Consider the following 19,450-nt stretch of genomic DNA (forward strand, 5'->3'; position numbering starts at 1 on the left):
CTGGCTTTAGACTGAGTGCTTTTTCACCAGCACATGGGCTTTCAAAAAGTTGTTACTTAAAAGGATCAAAAGAATTGCACAGACTGGCTGGTGGATTCAATCTGGACCAAGAAAGAACATCACTCAAGCAAGTGGCTAAGGGCTCCCAGAGGGCTTTCCCTCCTTTCCTCCCATTGTGCACACCCCATAGTCTTCTGCATGAAGAAGCCCAAACATGATATCCATTGAAAGATCCTACCTCTACTCCCCCACCCCAGCTCTCTGTCCTTGTTTCGATACTGTCTTAAGCAGCCCAGGTTTGTTCCACTGTCCTACACTACCCACAAAAAGCAGTGGAGTCTACTAAGGACTAGAGACTTGTCCCCCAACCTTAATTTAAAACTGGGAAATCCGAGCTGCTAATATTGTAACAGGGACTGGATGACATATCTAAAATCTGGGCAAACCCGTTCCACACATATGATTATTTCTGGTTCAGCCTTCTAGTTCTTTGCTTGTAGTTGGAGTTAACTCCTGACTTTCTCCTTGGTAAATTTTGCAGGCTTTCAACAATTGTAAACCTTCCTCGCAAGAGTGGATTTTAAACAAAATCTTGTCTTTCCAGATTTTTTTAAAAAATGGATAGCCCCATATTGTATCTCAAAGTTTTCATTCCTTTTGGGATATTTTTCATATGATGGCATAGTCCACATCTCTGCAGAGGGGCGCATTCACAGAATGATGTCTTGGACAGGTGCCGTAGACCCTTACCAACAGAAATTTAGTATTCTCCAGAACATTTTTATTTAGGTGTGAATGTTCCCCAGAGGCAATACTAGGTGTTGTTGGTCACTTAGCAGAATGTTTGTGATCAACCACGAGAGTGATCAAAGGAGAGTGAATGGGTTTGTGATCAGTGAAGTGACCTAAGGGTTCCTCATGTTTGTTGTCACAAAACAAGTATCCTGTCTAGTTCCACAAGAGGGACAAATGAAACATTCGCCCAATAATTCAGATGAAGAAAGACGGCCAAATCTGTTTTGCTTGGAAGATCATCAATCAGAATGTTATAGCAGTTCCTTTCCTTTCTTTCTCTGATGTCACGACATAAGACCCTGTGAAACTGTCATTCCAGCATCATCCCTAAAAACTACCAGCACGTCCTGGCTTTTCTGTTTGCCATTCATGAGATCAACAAGGACAACAAGCTGTTGCCAAATACCACACTGGGATCTGTCGTGGCTGGTGATTTTTTCAGTGCACGGAGAGCCTGTGAGGCCACCCTCGATCTGCTTTTCAAATCACAGGGGAATGTGTTGAACTACTCCTGTGAGAAGGGGGCAAGGCTCCTGGCCGTCATCGGTGCCTTAACCTCCCCCAGCTCCATCCAGATGGCCAACGTCTTGAGCACCTACAAAGTGCCACAGGTATGTGCATTTCATGTGCGGGCAGAGAGAAAGCCTTTAAGAAGGAGATGATGGGAAATTGTACTTGGAGAGGTGGTTGGCCTTGATACTGATGATCAGATTGTACACAGAAAGGGATCTACTCCCCTGTAGAGATGCTGCCATCTCATCCTTGCTAGGGACTGCTTGGAATCAGCTGCCAAAGGCCCACATTCTCTATAGCTTTGAGTAACCTTTGAACTGCAGAGCTGAAAGGGACCCGATGGATCCTCAAGTCCAGCCTCTTTCCGGGAAGCCCAATGGGGAATAGAACTCCCAACCTCTGGCTCTGCTGAAACAACTGAGCTAATCAGCAGTTTGTTTGTTTAACTTATATGCCGCCCCCACTATCCGAAGGTCTCTGGGTGGCTTACAACATTTAAAATGCAATAAAAAGGCAAAATAAAAGGGCAAAATACTGTTTGTGGCAGAAGCGTGGGCGGCATATAAATTAAATAAATAAATAAATAAATAAATAAATAAATAAATAAATAAATAAATAAATAAATAAATAAATAAATAAATAAATAAATAAATAAATAAATAAATAAATAAAAATGCAATTAAAAATATATACTTTAAAAATTGCCATCAGACCCACAGCTGATATTATTTCAATTAAAAGCCTTCTGGAACAGGAAGGTTTTGACCTGGCGCCAGATGAATCTCAGTCGGGAGGGCATTCCATAGTCCGGGGGCAGCTGCCGAAAAGGCCCTTTGTCTACAAGCCATCCCCTCTTATCTCCTTGAGGGACAGCTCTTTCAAAAGGGCCCCTTGGCTAGATCTTAACTGGCGGGTAGGTTCATATGAAAGGAGGCAGTCCTTCGGGTATCCAGGGCTGAAGGTCTTGAGAAGTCCTTCACATGAGCACTAGAATTCAAGAGTTTAGCTATCAATCATGTATTTTTTCCACGTGCTTGTTTTCAAGATTCTCTGCAAAAGCCTTTCATATAACCAATCATTCTTCCTGAAATTATAGAATTGGGTTTTCACATGGTGGCATACGGGAAACTTATGGCTACCGAGTCAGAGCCTAGGTCCACCCAGTTATACAGAATCGCACTGGCCCTCTCTGAGCTTCAGACAAGGAGATGCGGGTGTTTAAAAATCATATGGAGATGGTATTTATTTATTTATTTGATTTATACCCCACCTATCTGGACTACCAGACCACTCTAGGTGGCTATCTGGACTACCAGACCACTGGTAGGGTGTATATCTTCACTGTGGGGCTGCTAGGGCTGTGGATGTGTACAACAGGTGCTCCTCATAAAGTATTGTGCATGAGAGAAAAGAGCTTCCCTCTATCCACTTTATCCATGCCGTCCATAAGTTTTACATCTCAGTCATGACTACCCTCAGGCGCCTTTCCTCTAGACTAAAGAGCCCCGAATGCTATAGCCTTTCCTCATAAGGGAGGTGCCCCAGCCCAGTCAGCATTTGAGTCGCTCTCTTCTGCACCTTTACTAGTTTCACTTTTTTAGGGTGCAGCAACCAGAACCATCCGATACTCCAGGTGTGGCCTGTCAGCAACAAGGTCCCATAAAGCAGTGGTTCTTAAGCTTTGTTACTCAGATGTTTTTGAATTGCAACTCCAAGAAACCCCAGCCAGCACAGTTGGTAGTGAAGGCTTCTGGGAGTTGCAGTGCAAAACTCCTGAGTAACCCAAGGTTAAGAACCAGTGCCATAAAGCAGTGGTCCTTGTTACATAACAGCACTGATGTTACCTGTCTGTCATGGGTTTGGAGGGAAAGTTCCATCCTATGGGGAGTGGAAGGCGGGACATCAGGAGGAGGGGCTGTACTGTATAAATATGTGATGCCTGTGTGGTGAAGAGGAGATGCTGAGACAGACTGTGAGACACTGGGTTGGGACGAAGCAGCAGCTGGGGAAGAAGGAGCTGTTGTGGGAGTCTGGGTGTCTGACAGGGTACTACTGTGTGTCAGAGTACCAACCTGATAAGTTCAGGTGTCTGTGGGTTAGCCAGAACTGATGGGTTCAGGGTCTGTGCTTTAAGTTAAAGGTTCTAGGTGAACCAAACTGTATGCTTGTGTGTGTGAAAATAAGCCACGTTACTTTATTTTATTCACCTGATTGCTTATTTTTCCCTGTGTGTATTTAAAATAAACCTTATTCTTTTGTTGTTTAAAAATCCATCCCTGGTCTGTGTGACTTATTATAGGGAATGGTTGGTGGCAGCTTAGTAACTGTGTGATAGATCCCAGTAGGTCTGGGTTTGTCACATTGATTGGTGTCCAGCGTGTGGGATACGACTGGTCCAGTTGTCCAGCGGTCCAGCAAAGCCTTGGCAAGTGTGCCCAGAGCAAGGGGGGTCTAGTCAGGGACAGTCTGAGGCGCGTAGGTAATCTTCTAGGTGTACCTCACGGGGAGGTGCACTAGTAGAAGAACGTGCCAACTGGGGAGACTTAGATTAAGGTGCTCTGAGGCAGCCTGATTTTGGCGGGAAAACGCTGAGGCAAAACTGCGTAGCAACAGTGAGCTAGCTTGCCAGCTGAGAGGCCCAGCAGAGGGGGGTAGGCTCTGACTCGATACTGTTGCAAATTTAGTGCTGAAGAACAGCAGCAATCTCTAGGAGAGCTGGTTCTGAGGCAAGAAGGAAAAAAGTGGTCGTTTTATTTTGAGGCTTGACTTTTTAAAGCAGCCTGTTCTGAGGGGGGATTATGCCCTTGACTCGAAGTCAAGTAACAGACATGGGTGAAGTGAAAGACCCCCAGATTGACCAAGGTTCTGAGGATGAATTTGGCTCAGTGCAAGGTGACAGCACAGGAGAGCAGGACCCAGAACTCAGAAAATTACTCCTAGCCCAACAGCATGAACTGAGGGTGAGGGAAATGGAGGAAAGGGAAAGAGAGAAACAGCGGCAATTTGAAATAGAGAGAGAGAGAGAGAAAATTGCTCTGGAGAAAGAAAGAATGGCGTTTGAATTAAGAAAACTGGAAATGATGAACCAGAACAATAATAATAATAGGGATTCTGAGGGAGGCCAACTGTCTAAGGCTGACCTGAAGAAATTCCCTGTGTACCACAAGGGAGATTGTCCTGAGGTGTTCTTTTCCTTAGTGGAAAGAGCGTTTGTGGACTTCTCAGTGAGGGAAACTGAGAAGATGACCATCATGCGTTCTTTAATCAGTGGTAGCCTGGCTGAGGTTTATGCCGAGATGCCTGAGGAACGGATGAAAGATTTTGCAGAGTTTAAAAAACTGGTGTTCGCAAGACATGGGATAAATGCAGAGCAGCTGAGACAAAGGTTCAGGTCCCTCACCAAGAAGCCAGAACAGACTTTTACCCAAGTGGGGGCCCAATTGGTGAGGCTGCTTGAGAAATGGCTGTCGCAGGAGGGAACAGAGACCTATGAACAGCTTAAAGACTTGATAGCCCTGGAACAGTTCTATTCAGTCCTGCATGGGGAATTGAAATTCCAGGTGAGGGAAAGGAAACCGAAATCTGTGGCAGCAGCCGCAGAGATCGCGGATTTTATCTCCCAAATAAGAAAGCCCTTGGGTGAGGGGAAATCTGTAGGTAAACCCAAAGAAACCTACAGCAAGTACTCTCAGGGACCAGGGAAAAGCCAGCAAGGGGGAGGGGCCCATGGTGAAGGGAAGCCCTCAGGCATGAAACCAAGCCCTCAGAATTTGGAGGGAAAACCCAAACAAGAGGAGAGAGAATCAAAATACACCAGAAAATGCTATTTCTGTCAGGGAAAGGGTCATCTGATCTCAGAGTGTGAGAAATTGAAGCAGCTAAAAGGAATGGTGCCTCAGAATTCTAGTGGGACCAAGCCAAAAGCTGTGTTCTGTGTCCAGAAAGAGCAAGGATCAGTGTCACAGAGGGAGCCTGTTGCCATAGCTACTCAGTCTGGAACAGCTACCTCTGCTGATCAGGCTGAGGAAAATGGTCCTCTGGTGGAGGTAAAGCGCTGCTTGCTGATAAAAACAGATTCTCAGTTGTTTGAGACAGCAGGGGTGGACGTAGGAATACTTGACCGTCAGTATAGGGGGCTGCGGGACACTTGTTCCCAGGTAACCCTGTGCCATCCAGATATTATTCCTAGGGAGTTTATAATCCCAAATGAGAGCATGAAGGTGGCAGGGATTGAGGGGCAGATAATCTCTCTGCCAGTAGCAGAGGTACCTGTCAACTTTCAAGGCTGGAGGGGAGATTGGCGGATAGCGATTTCATCGACTCTGCCAGCAGCCGTGCTCGTGGGAAATGACCTGGCTGAACATGTGAAACGGGTGCTAGTGATTACACGCTCACAAGCCACCACAGGGACAGTTCAGGGGGGTAATGATGAGCCAGAGACGGAAGCAGGTGGGGGAAGTTCAGAAGCTGTGGTGGAAACCTTAACCACAGACAGCAGATTTGGACAGGAGCAAAAGGCAGACGCCACTCTCCAAAAGTGTTTTGAACAGGTGACTGACGCCCAGCTAACACCTGAGACCCCAGTGAGATTTCTGGAGAAAAAGGGGATTTTATATAGAGAAACCCTGAGGAATATCTCAAAAGGGGGAGATGGGATCAGAAGTCAGCTGGTGGTACCTGAAAAGTATCGCCCCATGATCTTACAAAGGGGGCACTCTGACATGTTTGCTGCACACTTAGGAGTGAACAAAACACAGCAGAGAATCACACAGAATTTCTACTGGCCTGACATAGGGAAGCAGATCAGGGAGTTCTGTAAACAATGTGATGTGTGTCAAAGGCAGGGGAATAACCGCGACAGGACCAAAGCAAAGTTGTGCCCTTTGCCTGTGATTGACACTCCGTTCAAATGCATAGGGGTGGATATTGTGGGACCTTTGCCCAAGGCCACAAAGAGGGGGAATAGGTTCATCCTAACAATTGTGGACCATGCCACAAGGTATCCTGAAGCCATACCCCTGACTAACATTGAAACTAACACAGTGGCCGATGCTTTGGTGGGGTATATGTCCAGGATGGGATTTGCCTCAGAGATAATCACAGATTTGGGAGCATCGTTCACATCAAAGCTCATGAAACGCTTATGGCAGATCTGTGGAATTAAGCACAAGGAAACCACTGCTTATCATCCTGAAAGCAATGGGTTAACTGAGAAGTTCAATGGGACTCTAATGCGCATGATTAGGGCTTACTTGGCAGAGAATCCAAACAATTGGGACCAGAAGCTGCAATCCCTTTTGTTTGCTTATCGATCAGTGCCACAAGCCAGTACCGGGTTTAGTCCATTTGAACTTCTATTTGGGAGACGGGTGAAAGGGCCCCTTGATTTGATCAAACAAAATTGGGAGCAGATCACCCAGGATGACCCACAAGACGTTGTGACTTACATAGACACCTTGATGAATGACCTAAGGAGAAATCTAGAGCTGGCAGCAGAAAACCTGCAAGCTCAGAAGGTCAGACAGAAAACATGGTATGACCACAAAGCTAGAGAGAGGCACTTTGACCCAGGGGAGGAAGTGCTTTGGCTTAGGCCCTGCAGAGAGAATAAACTGCAGCTCAAATGGGCAGGACCATATAGGGTCATTTCCAAGATGTCAGACCTGAACTACCTAATAGAGCAGGAGGAGAACCAAGCAAGGAGGGTGGTTCATGTGAATGCCCTAAAACCCTACTACAGAGGGGAACAGAGGGTTTTATTCGCGATAAAAGCAGCTGAGAGTGAGGAAGCTGAATTACCCTTCTGGGAGGGTAGAGGGGAAGTAAAATACAACCCAGAGGAGGTAAAGATCAGTCCTGCACTCACCCAAGACCAGCAGCAAGAACTAAAAATGCTGCTTAGAAAATATCAACAGGTGTTTTCCAACAAGCCGGGGATAGTGAAGGGAGTGATGCATCGGATCCACACAGGGGATGCACCCCCGCAGGCAGTATCCCCATACCGAGTAACGGGACCCTATAGGGACAAGGTGCGGAAGGAGTTGGACGAAATGCTGAGGGAGAACATAATCGTCCCCTCTTCTAGTCCTTGGTCCTCTCCGATAGTCCTTGTGGACAAGCCTGATGGGAGCATTAGGTTTTGTGTCGATTACAGGAAATTAAACCGTGTAACCACTCCTGATGCCTACCCAATGCCCAGGCTAGACAACCTGATTGAAACCATAGGGGGTTGTCGGTTCATCTCATCATTGGACCTGGTAAAGGGATATTGGCAATTAAGAATTGATCCCAGGGATCAAGAAAAGACTGCCTTTTGCAGCCCTTTTGGTCTCTATGAGTTTCGAGTCCTGAGCTTTGGTCTCAGAAATGCACCAGCCACATTCCAAAGGCTGATGGACCAGACCTTGGCAGGGCTCAGTGACTTTACAGTGGCCTACATTGACGACATAGGGATCTTCAGTAATACCTGGGAAGATCACCTGATACACCTGGAGTTAGTGCTGCAGAGGTTAAGTGCAGCAGGGCTAACAGTAAAGGCCAGCAAGTGTCAGCTGGGTAGCCCAGAAATAAAATACTTGGGTCACATGGTAGGGGGAGGAATGATAAAACCCCTGGAGGCCAAAATAGAAGCAGTTCGTGATTGGCCTAGACCCAACACCAAGAAAAAGGTCAAATCATTTCTTGGGTTGGTGGGCTACTACAGAAAGTTCATCCCGAGGTTTAGCGAGATTGCGGCTCCGCTGACCGATCTGACGAGGAAGACGGCTGATGACCGCATCCCGTGGACCAGCGACTGTGAGGAGGCGTTCCAGAGGTTGAGGGAGGCCCTTATCAACTATCCAGTCCTGCGTGCTCCAGACTTCGACCGGGAGTTCATCATCTACACCGATGCGTCTAACAGCGGGGTAGGAGCAGTTCTGTGCCAGGAGGATGAGAATGGTGACCAGCATCCAGTGTCCTACCTGAGTAGGAAACTTCAAAAAGGTGAGAGACATTTGGCAACCGTGGAGAAGGAGTGTTTGGCCATAGTCTACGCGATCCAGAAGGCCAAGCCTTACATCTGGGGAAGACATTTTATTCTGTGTACTGACCATTCACCATTGCAATGGTTAAAGACAATGAAAACCCACAATAGCAAACTTATGAGGTGGGCTTTGAACTTACAGGACTATGACTTTGAAGTGAAGGTGGTCAGAGGGTCAGTGAACTGTGTTGCTGACGCCTTATCAAGAAGACCTGAAGACTGAAGACGGCGAAAGAACATGGACTATATGTATATAATGAAAACAAAAAGTTAAAATGTACCTGGTTTTAAATTGGTTTGTATTAATAAAGGTAAATTGATGTAATGTATATGGTAAATGTTTAAATGCCTATTTGAAATGTTTAACTTAGAATGTAAGTAAGTATAATATGGTATGTATAACTGTTTTTGTGTATTTTATACAGGTTGTTTTTTTGGTGAAAAGCACCTTAGCTTTCCCCCTACAAAACAACTTTTAAAGAGGGGAGGTGTTACATAACAGCACTGATGTTACCTGTCTGTCATGGGTTTGGAGGGAAAGTTCCATCCTATGGGGAGTGGAAGGCGGGACATCAGGAGGAGGGGCTGTACTGTATAAATATGTGATGCCTGTGTGGTGAAGAGGAGATGCTGAGACAGACTGTGAGACACTGGGTTGGGACGAAGCAGCAGCTGGGGAAGAAGGAGCTGTTGTGGGAGTCTGGGTGTCTGACAGGGTACTACTGTGTGTCAGAGTACCAACCTGATAAGTTCAGGTGTCTGTGGGTTAGCCAGAACTGATGGGTTCAGGGTCTGTGCTTTAAGTTAAAGGTTCTAGGTGAACCAAACTGTATGCTTGTGTGTGTGAAAATAAGCCACGTTACTTTATTTTATTCACCTGATTGCTTATTTTTCCCTGTGTGTATTTAAAATAAACCTTATTCTTTTGTTGTTTAAAAATCCATCCCTGGTCTGTGTGACTTATTATAGGGAATGGTTGGTGGCAGCTTAGTAACTGTGTGATAGATCCCAGTAGGTCTGGGTTTGTCACAGTCCTCAACATTGGGCCCCCGGATGTTCTTGGACTTCCCCAGAAATCCTGGTCAGCAGAGGTGGTGGTAAAGGCTTCTGGGAGTTGTAGTCCAAGAACACCTGGAGGATCAAGGTTGGGGACCACGGCCATAAAGGATCACTTGCTACCCGAACAGAGAAGGTCCAGGTGTATGTGGACTCCTAATTAGCCGAGCAGAGTCCGGGTGACTCAGCCAGGACATAACACAAACCCCTTTCTACAACTCTGTTCTTCTAAGTAATTAAGAAAGAAAAATAAAAGGTAAAATCATGAGCTTTGGAGTCTGCCAGGATGAACAAAGCTCAGCAAAAAGGACTCTGTAGCATTCTGTGGCCTAACTATTCTTCTGGAAGTAGGCTCAGCAGATTTGCTGTTCAATAGACCAAACATAAGGATTTTAAGAATAATTTTTTAGTAGGAAAATAAAGTATTTAGAAATATTCAGTTTGTTGCATAAGCAAAGGATAGGTTACATTTCCATTAGATATTGCAGTTATAATCTGAACAAAATTCATTCAGCAAAAATCAAATAAAATTCTAAAAGGCTTCTTGGAAGGTAGGCAAGGGTTAGCACCCCTCCTCTACTTTTTCTCCATACTACATCTTAGCATAAAGCATTCAAAATAGCTTCCTAGAAACTAAAATCTGGCATCAGAGTCTGGAAGCTCCCTAAGCTTTCCAATCACTTTCCTCTCTTCTCATTCTGTTCACATCCTCCATTTTCTTTTCATTGGCCCCGCCCTTCCTCTTCGTTCCTTCGAGAGGCTAACCCATAAGCGTAAAGGACAGTCTCTTCTCATCACGCCTCCTTTTCCCATGAGAAGTACAGGTGTTGTTTTCCATCTCCTCGTCTCGGGCCTAGATCCAAACAAGGGTGTTGTGTCTTGACTCCTGATCGCCTCATAACAGGGCTGTTTACATGGTACTTTCCTTTCACCTCATGGAGAAAACATTCTCATGGCACAAAATCATGCTAACACAGAACCAATATGGATTCTTTCTATAGCCTTCCACAACTACATATCCCATCCACAGTTCACATTTTAACCTTAGTAATCTATACCATGACATGGCCTTACCAGCGTTTTGTACAATGGCATTAGAATGTTGGCTGTTTTATTTTCAATCCCTTTTCGAAGGATACCTAGCATGGAAGTGGCCTTCTTTACGGCCACCACACACTGGGTTGACACATTTCTTGAGCTGTCCACCAGCACACCAAGCTCTCTTTCATGATCCGTCATGGACAGCTCAGAACCCATTAGCTAAAGTTTCAAATTTTTTGCCCCAATGTGCATCAGTTTACAAAGTTCTTATGTTGCAACACATTTGCCATTTTGCTGCCCATTCTCCCAGTCTGGAGAGATCCTGGAGCTCTTCACAATCCCTCCTGATCTTCACCACCCGGAAAAGTTTTGTGTCATATGTGAACGTGGCCACCAGCACATGAATGATGACCCAATGATTTGTTATTTTTAGGACACAAGTTATTTTTATTATTCCCTCTTGCTCTAGCTTTCCTACGGCTCTTTTGACCCTGTGTTGAGTGACCAAACCCAGTTCCCCTTTTTCTTCCGGATGATTCCGAATGAAGAACCTCAGTACGATGGGATTGTTGAGCTGCTCAAATACTTTGGGTGGAACTGGATTGGCCTCCTCCTATCCAGTGATGGCACTGGGGAAGCGTTTCTCCGAACCCTGGGGCCAAGGCTCTTGCAGAACAACATCTGCCTCGCTGTGACTGAATTCGTTCCAACGGTGACAACTCACACTTCGAACGAGACAATTACTGCTCTCCTGAGACGTCTGTTCTCTGAACTCTGGTTGCACCCGCTCAATGTATGGCTCATCCATGGAGACGGCCAATCTATGGATGGTTTACGAATAGTTCTAGTTAACTTAGAAATTTTCCTGAATAGGCCAATGGAAAACGTTTGGATCATAACAGCCCAGTGGGATGTCACCACCGTTCTCCCTTGGAATCCATTCCCAGCAAAGTCCCTCAATGGCACCTTGTCCTTCTCCCTTCACTCCAATGTGGTGCCAGGATTTCAAGATTTTCTTGAGAGTTTGAACCCCTATAAGTCAAACGTTGTCTACCTCCAACTATTCTGGCACACTGCATTCATGTGCTCACTTCCAACGTATAACTTGCTTTTACCAAACAAGGTTACCTGCACTGGGGATGAGAGTCTTGGGACCCTCTCTCGGTCTGTATTTGAGCTGGAAATGTCTGGGCAGAGCTACAGTATCTACAATGCGGTCTACGCTGTGGCACATGCTCTTCACGCCATGTCCTCACCCGTAGCAAATCAGAGAGCCATGAGGACTAGAGACAGAGAGGGTCGTTTGGCTGGTCAACCTTGGCAGGTAAGTTAGGCTTTCTCTTCACTCCACACAATGGCACCTTGCCCTCTACCCTTCACTCCAATGTGGTGCCAGGATTTCAAGATTTTCTTGAGAGCTTAAATCTCTATCATTTAAAAAGCTTTCTTATCCAGTTCTTCCGGGTCACTGTATTTCAGTGTTCAATACCAAATGCTGCTTTATATGTGCCTAACCAAGGAAACTGCACTGAGGAGGAGGAGGAGGAGGGACACCTTCCTCCATCTGTGTTTGAAAGGGGCATGTCCGGTCAGAGCTACAGTGTCTACAATGTGGTCTATGTTGTTGCACATGCTCTCCATGCCCTGTACTTATTAACACTGAAACGGCATGTAGTGAGGCATGGAGACAGAGAGGATGGTTAGGCTGTTCAGCAGGTTAGTCACTGTTCGTCTTGGCTCCAGATGCCTAAGAAGCCAATGAGTATGCAGGTAAAGAAATGCCATCTCACCCCATCACTGAACCTTGCATAATTGTGGAGTCAAGACCACCATGTGGCTCCACCTTTTTCCTGTAGTATGTCAACCAGACCACCGCTTGCTTTTCTGTTGAGTCTTCCTTTAAAGACCATGGGAACGGGATTTTCCTGTATGTGGTAGCATGGGCATCTTGGCCAAAAACAGAAAGTGATGGAATCCCTTGTGGTTGTGTTGATTGTTGAAATGCTGTGGCTTCTTTCCTATGGCATTGAATGCTTTTCTGAACTTTCAGAATAAATCCTGCTTTCTAGTTGGGCTCATTGCAGTAACACACTAAGAGGTGGGATTTTTTTGGGGGGGATTTTCTTTATGGCTAAGATGGCTCCCCCCAACGTTTTCACTGAGTTCCGTGTCGTTCATTGAACTATTTCACAAAAGGAGAGGTATCTCATTATTATGTTTGACCCTTCTTGTCCTGGAAAAGTTGCAATCCATCACTACTTCAAGGTGTTACTTCAAGCAGCGACGGGGCATGAACGATGCCTGAAATGTCTTCATCCTCTCTTCCTTTGCCCTTTTCAGGATTCCCCATATAGAGAATACTCAGAAGTGATTTGCCATTCTCTTCTTCTGGGGGCACCCGGGGACTTGCAGAAGGCCCAGTGCGGGATCGAACTCCCAACCTCTGGCTTCACAGCCAGGTATGCAAACCACTGAGCTCTCCAGCCCTACTACCCATAGGGTTTCATTTTTGTACAGTTCCTTCTGCCCCACTTATTAAATGAGAACTTGAGATCACCCCCTAGCTGTGTGGTTCACGGATTTCATGCTGTGAGTAATAATATTGAATAGAGATGGCCATGAACCGCTGGCTTGGCGGTTTTGGCATGAGTCATTTCCTGGCCGCACAGCTGACCCATAGTTTGTCGCCCTGACCCCTTTAATGGGCACCCACTTGGAGGAAGTGCCTGGGTTTCTGTGCCCCACCTCCTCTGATTGTCCACCTGCGGGAGGGGGTGGGACACTGAAACCACAAATCAACTATGTGGCTGGTAAATCAACCGTGCCAAACCACTGAACTGGTGATTCCTGCCCATCTCTAGTACAGAATACTCCTGTTCTTTTCCTGAGCTCTACAGAGTCCAGTATGATTTTTACACTTACAAACTGCATGATCTTTTCTTGCCTTGCCATCAGATTCATTTCCCTTTCTCGGAGCAACCGGAATGCTTCCAGTTTTACAGATGGCATTGTGACCATGGAAGCGGTAGCTCCGTTGGAGTTGCCCGATCACTAAGACCCTGCCTTATCATGTTCACTAAAGGCTGCCTCTTTCTTTCCAAATTCAGCTCTTCTCCTTTTTGAGAAACGTCCGCTTCAACAACAGTGCTGGGGATGAAATCTTTTTCAATGAGAACGGGGACCTAGAATTTGGTTATGACGTCAACAACTTGGTGGCCTTCCCCAATCGGTCCTTCCGGAGAGTGCGTGTTGGGAACATAGTTTCTCATGGTCCTGATGGAAAGAAGTTCACCATGAATGGAGGTGCCGTTGTGTGGAATCCCAAGTTCAATCAGGTGGCAATCCATTTAGACCGTAGGTTTTAACCACCAAATCTTTTCCTAAAGATAGGATGTGTCTAAAGAAGCTGACTTCAGTTCACAAATATACATGTTGGCTATTCTGATTCCAGTTGCCAATTCATAGAATCATAGAATCATGGAGTTGGAAGGGGCCTCAAAGGCCATCGGGTCCAACCCCCTGCCCAAGGCAGGAATCCAAATCAAAGTAGATCTAACCGAGGGTTGTCCAAGGTCATGGTCCTGCTGAAATGGATGGTTGGATACCAGTTACACCTTGCCATTTTAATGAAATACTGCATGACAAATTGATATGTGTGCATTCTTAGAACCATGTAGTCCTGAGGGTAACACTAGAGGTGTAGTTCGTTGTCTGATTAAAGTCAACCTCCCACTTTTTTAAAAATGTAAAGAGCAGTTTCAGTGGAGTGTGAGAAGCAACCGAACCTCCAGGGATTGTGAAGGAGGAGCCGAATCCTTTGTTCTCCTCCTCGCGTTCATGAAAATCTCACCCCACAGATATTAGTGTGGGGTGAGACTATTATTGTTACATCTCTTTCTTTAGGAACATAGATATCTATTTCATGACGAGCTGCTGGATAGCTCAGTGGGTTAGGTCTCTTAGCTGTGGAGCAAGAGGTTGGGAGTTTGATTCCCCACTGTGCCTCCTGGACAGGAGCTGGATTGGATGACCCATAGTTTCCCTTCAGGTCTGCAGTTTTAATGATGGTGGTGGTGGTGGTGATCACACAAGTGATGCCGTATCTATTTTGACTGTGGCTTTTGGTGCACAAGCTAATAATAATAATAATAATAATAATAATAATAATAATAATAATAATAATAATAATAATAATAATAATAATAATAATAATAATAATAATAATAATAATAATAATAATGACCCCAGATGTAAACAGCTTAACATCCTGCTTGTCCATAGGTCATTCCTCGTGCAACTTGCGTGGAGAGCTGCCACCCTGGTTATAGCAAGATTATTCAGCAAGGAAAGCAAGTTTGTTGCTATGCATGTGCCCGTTGCCCAGAAGGGAGAATTTCAAGCAGTGATGGTAGGTATGAGAATGGTTACTTCAGGGAGAGTGGAAAGAATCTGGATCCTTCATTTCAGGTCTCAGGGCAACCCATTTCAGCACACCAGTTAAAACTTGGGAAGAACACAGAGGCCTCCCAATACAGTCTTGCCCAAGTAAGGTTGGCCAATGTATTCGCGAAGGCTTTCACGACGGGGATCTAATGGTTGTTGTGGGTTTTTCGGGCTCTTTGGCCGTGTTCTGAAGAACACGTCCTTCAGAACACGGCCAAAAGAGCTGGAAAAACCCACAACAACCAAGGTTGCCCAAACCGAAGCCCATTAGAGCAAGTGGTCCTCAACCGAAGCCCATTAGAGCAAGTGGTCCTCAACCTTGGGCCTCCAGATGTTCTTGGACTTCAGAAATCCTAGCCAGCAGAGGTGGTGGTGAAGGCTTCCGGGAGTTGTAGTCCAAGAACATCTGGAGGCCCAAGGTTGGGGACCACTGCATTAGAGGACACCCTAAAATGTGTCATGTGTCTTTGTCAGTTCCATGTAGAACTCCATCCCAACCTGGCCCCATCCGGGAGGAGGAAGGTCGTGTGTCGCCCACCACAACTGGGGCAATCCACAGGAAGGGCCTGGCTTGTGTCCAGAGTCACCACCATGACCCCCCAGATGTCTGTCTGTGTGTGTGTGTGGGGGGGAAGCAGGTGCCTCTTGCAGCTGTGGCTTGCTGACTGGATAGCTCAGTGCTTTAGGTATCTGGCTGCAGAAATAAAGGTTGTGAGTTGGATTCCCGACAGGGTCTCCTATGAGTAGAGCCAGCTTGTGTGGCCTTGGGCAAGCTGAACAGTTCCAAGATACCCCAAGAAGAACGATAAACACCTTCTGATTATTCTCTACCTGGAAACCCCAAGAAGAGCCACCATAAGTCAGAAATGACTTGATGGCACATTATTATTACAGTATTATCATTATAAATTACCACGGCTCAGATTTTCTTACTACAAATGCCACTACATATTAAGGAGGTGCAAGGCCCCCCCCCCAACGGGGCCATTTCTGAATAAGAGCACTGGGCCATTTTGGTGGCAAACCAACCAGATGCGGCTTGAGGGTATTCGTGCACTTCCTCTTCTCACGAAAACCCAAACTCCCCACAAATAGAGAAACGATAAACAGTTCTGTCCCATATTAGGGTCTGGGGGCTGCATATTGCCATTCATTTTGGTAATATGGTAGTCAGAAGGATTTTATTTCGGCTCACAGGAATTCATAGAATAGTGAAATGGGAAGGGGCCTGTAAGGCCATCAAATCCAATCCCCTGCTCAAGGGAGGAATAGAAATCCGATAATATCGGCCAGGTGGTCGTCTAAGTTTCTCTTGAAGGCCTCCAGCGTTGAAGCACTCACCACCTCTCGACCTACGGAATTAATCCGTATGGGAATGGATTCCGTAGGTCGAAAAGTACGGAGGCCGAAAATGCATTCCCCATAGGAATGCACTGAAAACTATTTAATCCGTAACCCACCCAAACCCCCCTCCATCACACACATAAAAAATTAAAATATATATTTTTAAAAAACGTACCTTTTTGAAGTCTTCCAGGGGTCCCCCGCTGCCGCCATCGCCACTGCTGGAGGACTGCGTGGCTGCTGGAGGCCTCTCAGAGCTCCCCCCCGCCCCCGCCAACACAGGCTTTCCCAGGGTGGACGGGCCTATCAGGGGAGGGCTTCCCCCGGTAGGCCCTGTCCACCAAGCTTTCCTGGGCAGTAGACCGGGCCTACCGGGGGAAGGCCTCCTCTTGTAGGCCCATCCACCCTGGGAAAGCCTGCATTGGCGGTGGCGGGGGGGAACCTCCGGAGGCCTTCCCCACCGCCATGGGAGGCTTCTTGGAGGTCCCCTGCCACCGCTGATTGTGCTTCGGAGGCCTCCAAGAGGCCTCCCATGGCGGCGGGGCAGGCTTCTGGAGGTCCCCCGCTGCCGCCGCCGCTGCTGGAAGCTGAGCCGCTAGGATCCGAGCATGGCTGGGATCGCCCGGCACGGCTCGGCTCTCAGCAGCGGCGGGGGGGGGGGGGAACCTCCAAATGCCTTCCAAATTGCAAAAATATCTGTGATCTAGTAACCTTTTCCCCATAGCTGCCCAAAGACCACACACATGGAAAGTTAAAATGTTCCCAGTGCACACAGACTGTCTGGAAAAAGGAGAAAAGTGTGCCTAGAAGTTCTAAGCAGCTACTTTCACACATGGGTCGTGGAAATATTATAGGAAACGTCTCCCAACTGTTCTTTTGGCATTGTTACAACATCCTTCACTGATGCTCAAAGGTAGTTCCTCAAAAAAACAAAAACAAACAAACAAAAAAAAACAAAACCACCACAACAGATGATATCTGGAGAAAAATGTTAAAACTATTGTTTTGTTTTTTTTAAAAAAATCAATTCCAGATGCAGATGGATGTGAGAAGTGTTCCGGAACGCAGTATGCAAACCAAGACCAGAACCGATGTGTCACCAAAATTTTGACTTACCTGTCTTATAGAGAACCTTTGGGGGCAGCTTTGGCTTTCTCTGCCTTCTTCTGTGTCACAGTGACAGTTATGGTGACGTGCATCTTTCTTCACTATCAATACACTCCCCTCGTCAAAGCCAACAACTGGAACTTAACCTGTCTCCTGCTCTCCTCTCTCTTCCTGGGCTTTCTCTGCTCCTTCCTCTTCATCGGCTGGCCTGGGAAGATCTCCTGCCTCCTGAGGCAAACCGTCTTTGGCATCGTCTTCTCTTTGGCTGTTTCTTGCATCTTGGCCAAAACCATCACAGTGGTTCTGGCCTTCATGGCCAACAAGCCAGGAAACAGGATGAGGCAATGGATGGGGAAGAGGTTGGAAGCCTCTGTGGTTGTTCTTGGTACACTTATTGAAACTCTTCTCTGCGTTGTATGGCTAGCAACATCTCCCCCTTTCCCAGAATTCGACATGTACTCCCAGATGGGTCAGATCATCGTGCAGTGCAATGAAGGCTCAGGCAGGATGTTCTACCTTGTCCTGGGTTACATGGTCCTTCTGGCCATCATCAGCTTCACGGTGGCTTTCTTTGCCAGAAGGTTACCTGACAGTTTCAATGAAGCCAAGCTGCTCACCTTCAGCATGTTGGTGTTTTGCAGTGTGTGGGTGTCCTTTGTGCCCACCTACTTGAGCACCAAAGGGAAATACATGGTGGCCATGGAGATCTTCTCCATCTTGGCTTCCAACCTTGGTCTACTGGGCTGTATCTTCTTCCCCAAATGCTATATTATAATCCTGAGACCGGACCTAAACACCAGAGAGCAAATAGTGAGGAAAAAATGATGATGGCTCTCAGGTCTCTGCAGATATATTTTTCTTGGTCAGTATCCTTTTATTGTATTCCTGCATTACTTTGTGTGTGAGTGAAAGAAACTCTGCAACAGTTGGCACTATAGCTATGCAAAATTATGCATTTTGTCTATCACTCATAGAAGTCCCCAGGGAGGATGACCAGCTCTTGTTGAGAGAATAAAAAAATTTTTTGGCTGCCCTTCAACCTCTACAGGATGAGCCAAAGTCTAGGAAAGGGTAGTAACTCTACATAGCTGTGACACTGTTTCCTGTAAATTATGGCCCACATGTGTAACTGGCAATGATCTGCACAACTTCCCCAGTATCTTGGCAGAGAAAAAGACCCAGGATAGGGTTATACAGTGGTGCCTCGCTTGACAACGTTAATCCGTTCCAGCGAAATCACTGTTAAGCGATATCGTCATCAAGCGAAAAGAACCCATTGAAATGCATTGAAAACCGGTTCAATGTGTTCCAATGGGCTAAATACCTCATCGTAAAGCAAAGATCCTCCATAGGGCAGCCATTTTCCAGTGCCTGTATAGCGAGGAATCCGTCCTAAAAACAGCGGGGAGCCTTTCTGCACAGCGGGCGGCCATTTTTAGAGCTGCCAATCAGCTGTTTTAAAATCGTCGTCTAGCGAAAAATTTATATCCCGCCTATCTGGTCGGGTCAGGACCACTCTAGGCGGCTAACAGTGTTGCTGAGCACAACTTTATCACATGAGCTGGAATTTATAACCAGTTATGTTCCCAGGCCCTCGAATCACTCACTTCTCCCTAGATCCTCTTGCTTTTTTGCCTCGAGTTTCCCAAATCAGCAATGCACAGGGGGTGACCATGGCTTCTTCTTCTTTGGCTCATCATCCTCAACAACTGCTACTGAGTCAGGTGGGGAAGGAAAATCCAGCTATTTATGAGGCCTGGAGCACTTGAAGGAATGTAATAAAAAACCTTTAAACCAAAGAGGCGTAGCAATTTATTTTCAACTCCTGACACAATGGCTGCTCTTTCTTCATTCTACCGTCTCTAACATCAAAGCCAGGACAAATAATTGCAGTGGGAAGGAGAAGACAAATGACTGGGAGTTTGGCTGAGGATGTGGAAAAAGCAAGTAAGCTATGGGGAGCGGCTTAGGGAGCTGGGAATGTTTAGCCTTACAAAAAAGTTAAGAGGGGACATGATAGCCATGTTTAAATATTGGAAGGGATGTCATGTCGAGGAAAGGACAGGTTTGTTTTCCATGGCTCCAGACACTAAGACAAGGAGCAGTGGGTTCAAACTACAGGAAAAG

The 19,450-nt window shown here is 46.3% G+C and overlaps 1 protein-coding gene across 1 annotated transcript; it reads left to right on the forward strand.

Moving 5' to 3' along the window:
• Positions 1–840: 840 nt before the first annotated feature.
• LOC140708309 (vomeronasal type-2 receptor 26-like) lies at positions 841–19,122 on the forward strand. Its single transcript, XM_078378789.1, has 7 exons — positions 841–884; positions 1,115–1,406; positions 10,899–11,222; positions 11,553–11,753; positions 13,537–13,764; positions 14,711–14,837; positions 17,250–19,122. The coding sequence occupies exons 1-7, from the start codon at positions 841–843 to the stop codon at positions 18,146–18,148; spliced, it is 2,115 nt and encodes a 704-aa protein (XP_078234915.1). The 3' UTR covers positions 18,149–19,122.
• The last annotated feature ends 328 nt before the right edge of the window (positions 19,123–19,450 follow it).

The sequence above is a fragment of the Pogona vitticeps genome, chromosome 6 (assembly GCF_051106095.1).
Source record: "Pogona vitticeps strain Pit_001003342236 chromosome 6, PviZW2.1, whole genome shotgun sequence".
Classification (NCBI taxonomy): domain Eukaryota; kingdom Metazoa; phylum Chordata; class Lepidosauria; order Squamata; family Agamidae; genus Pogona; species Pogona vitticeps.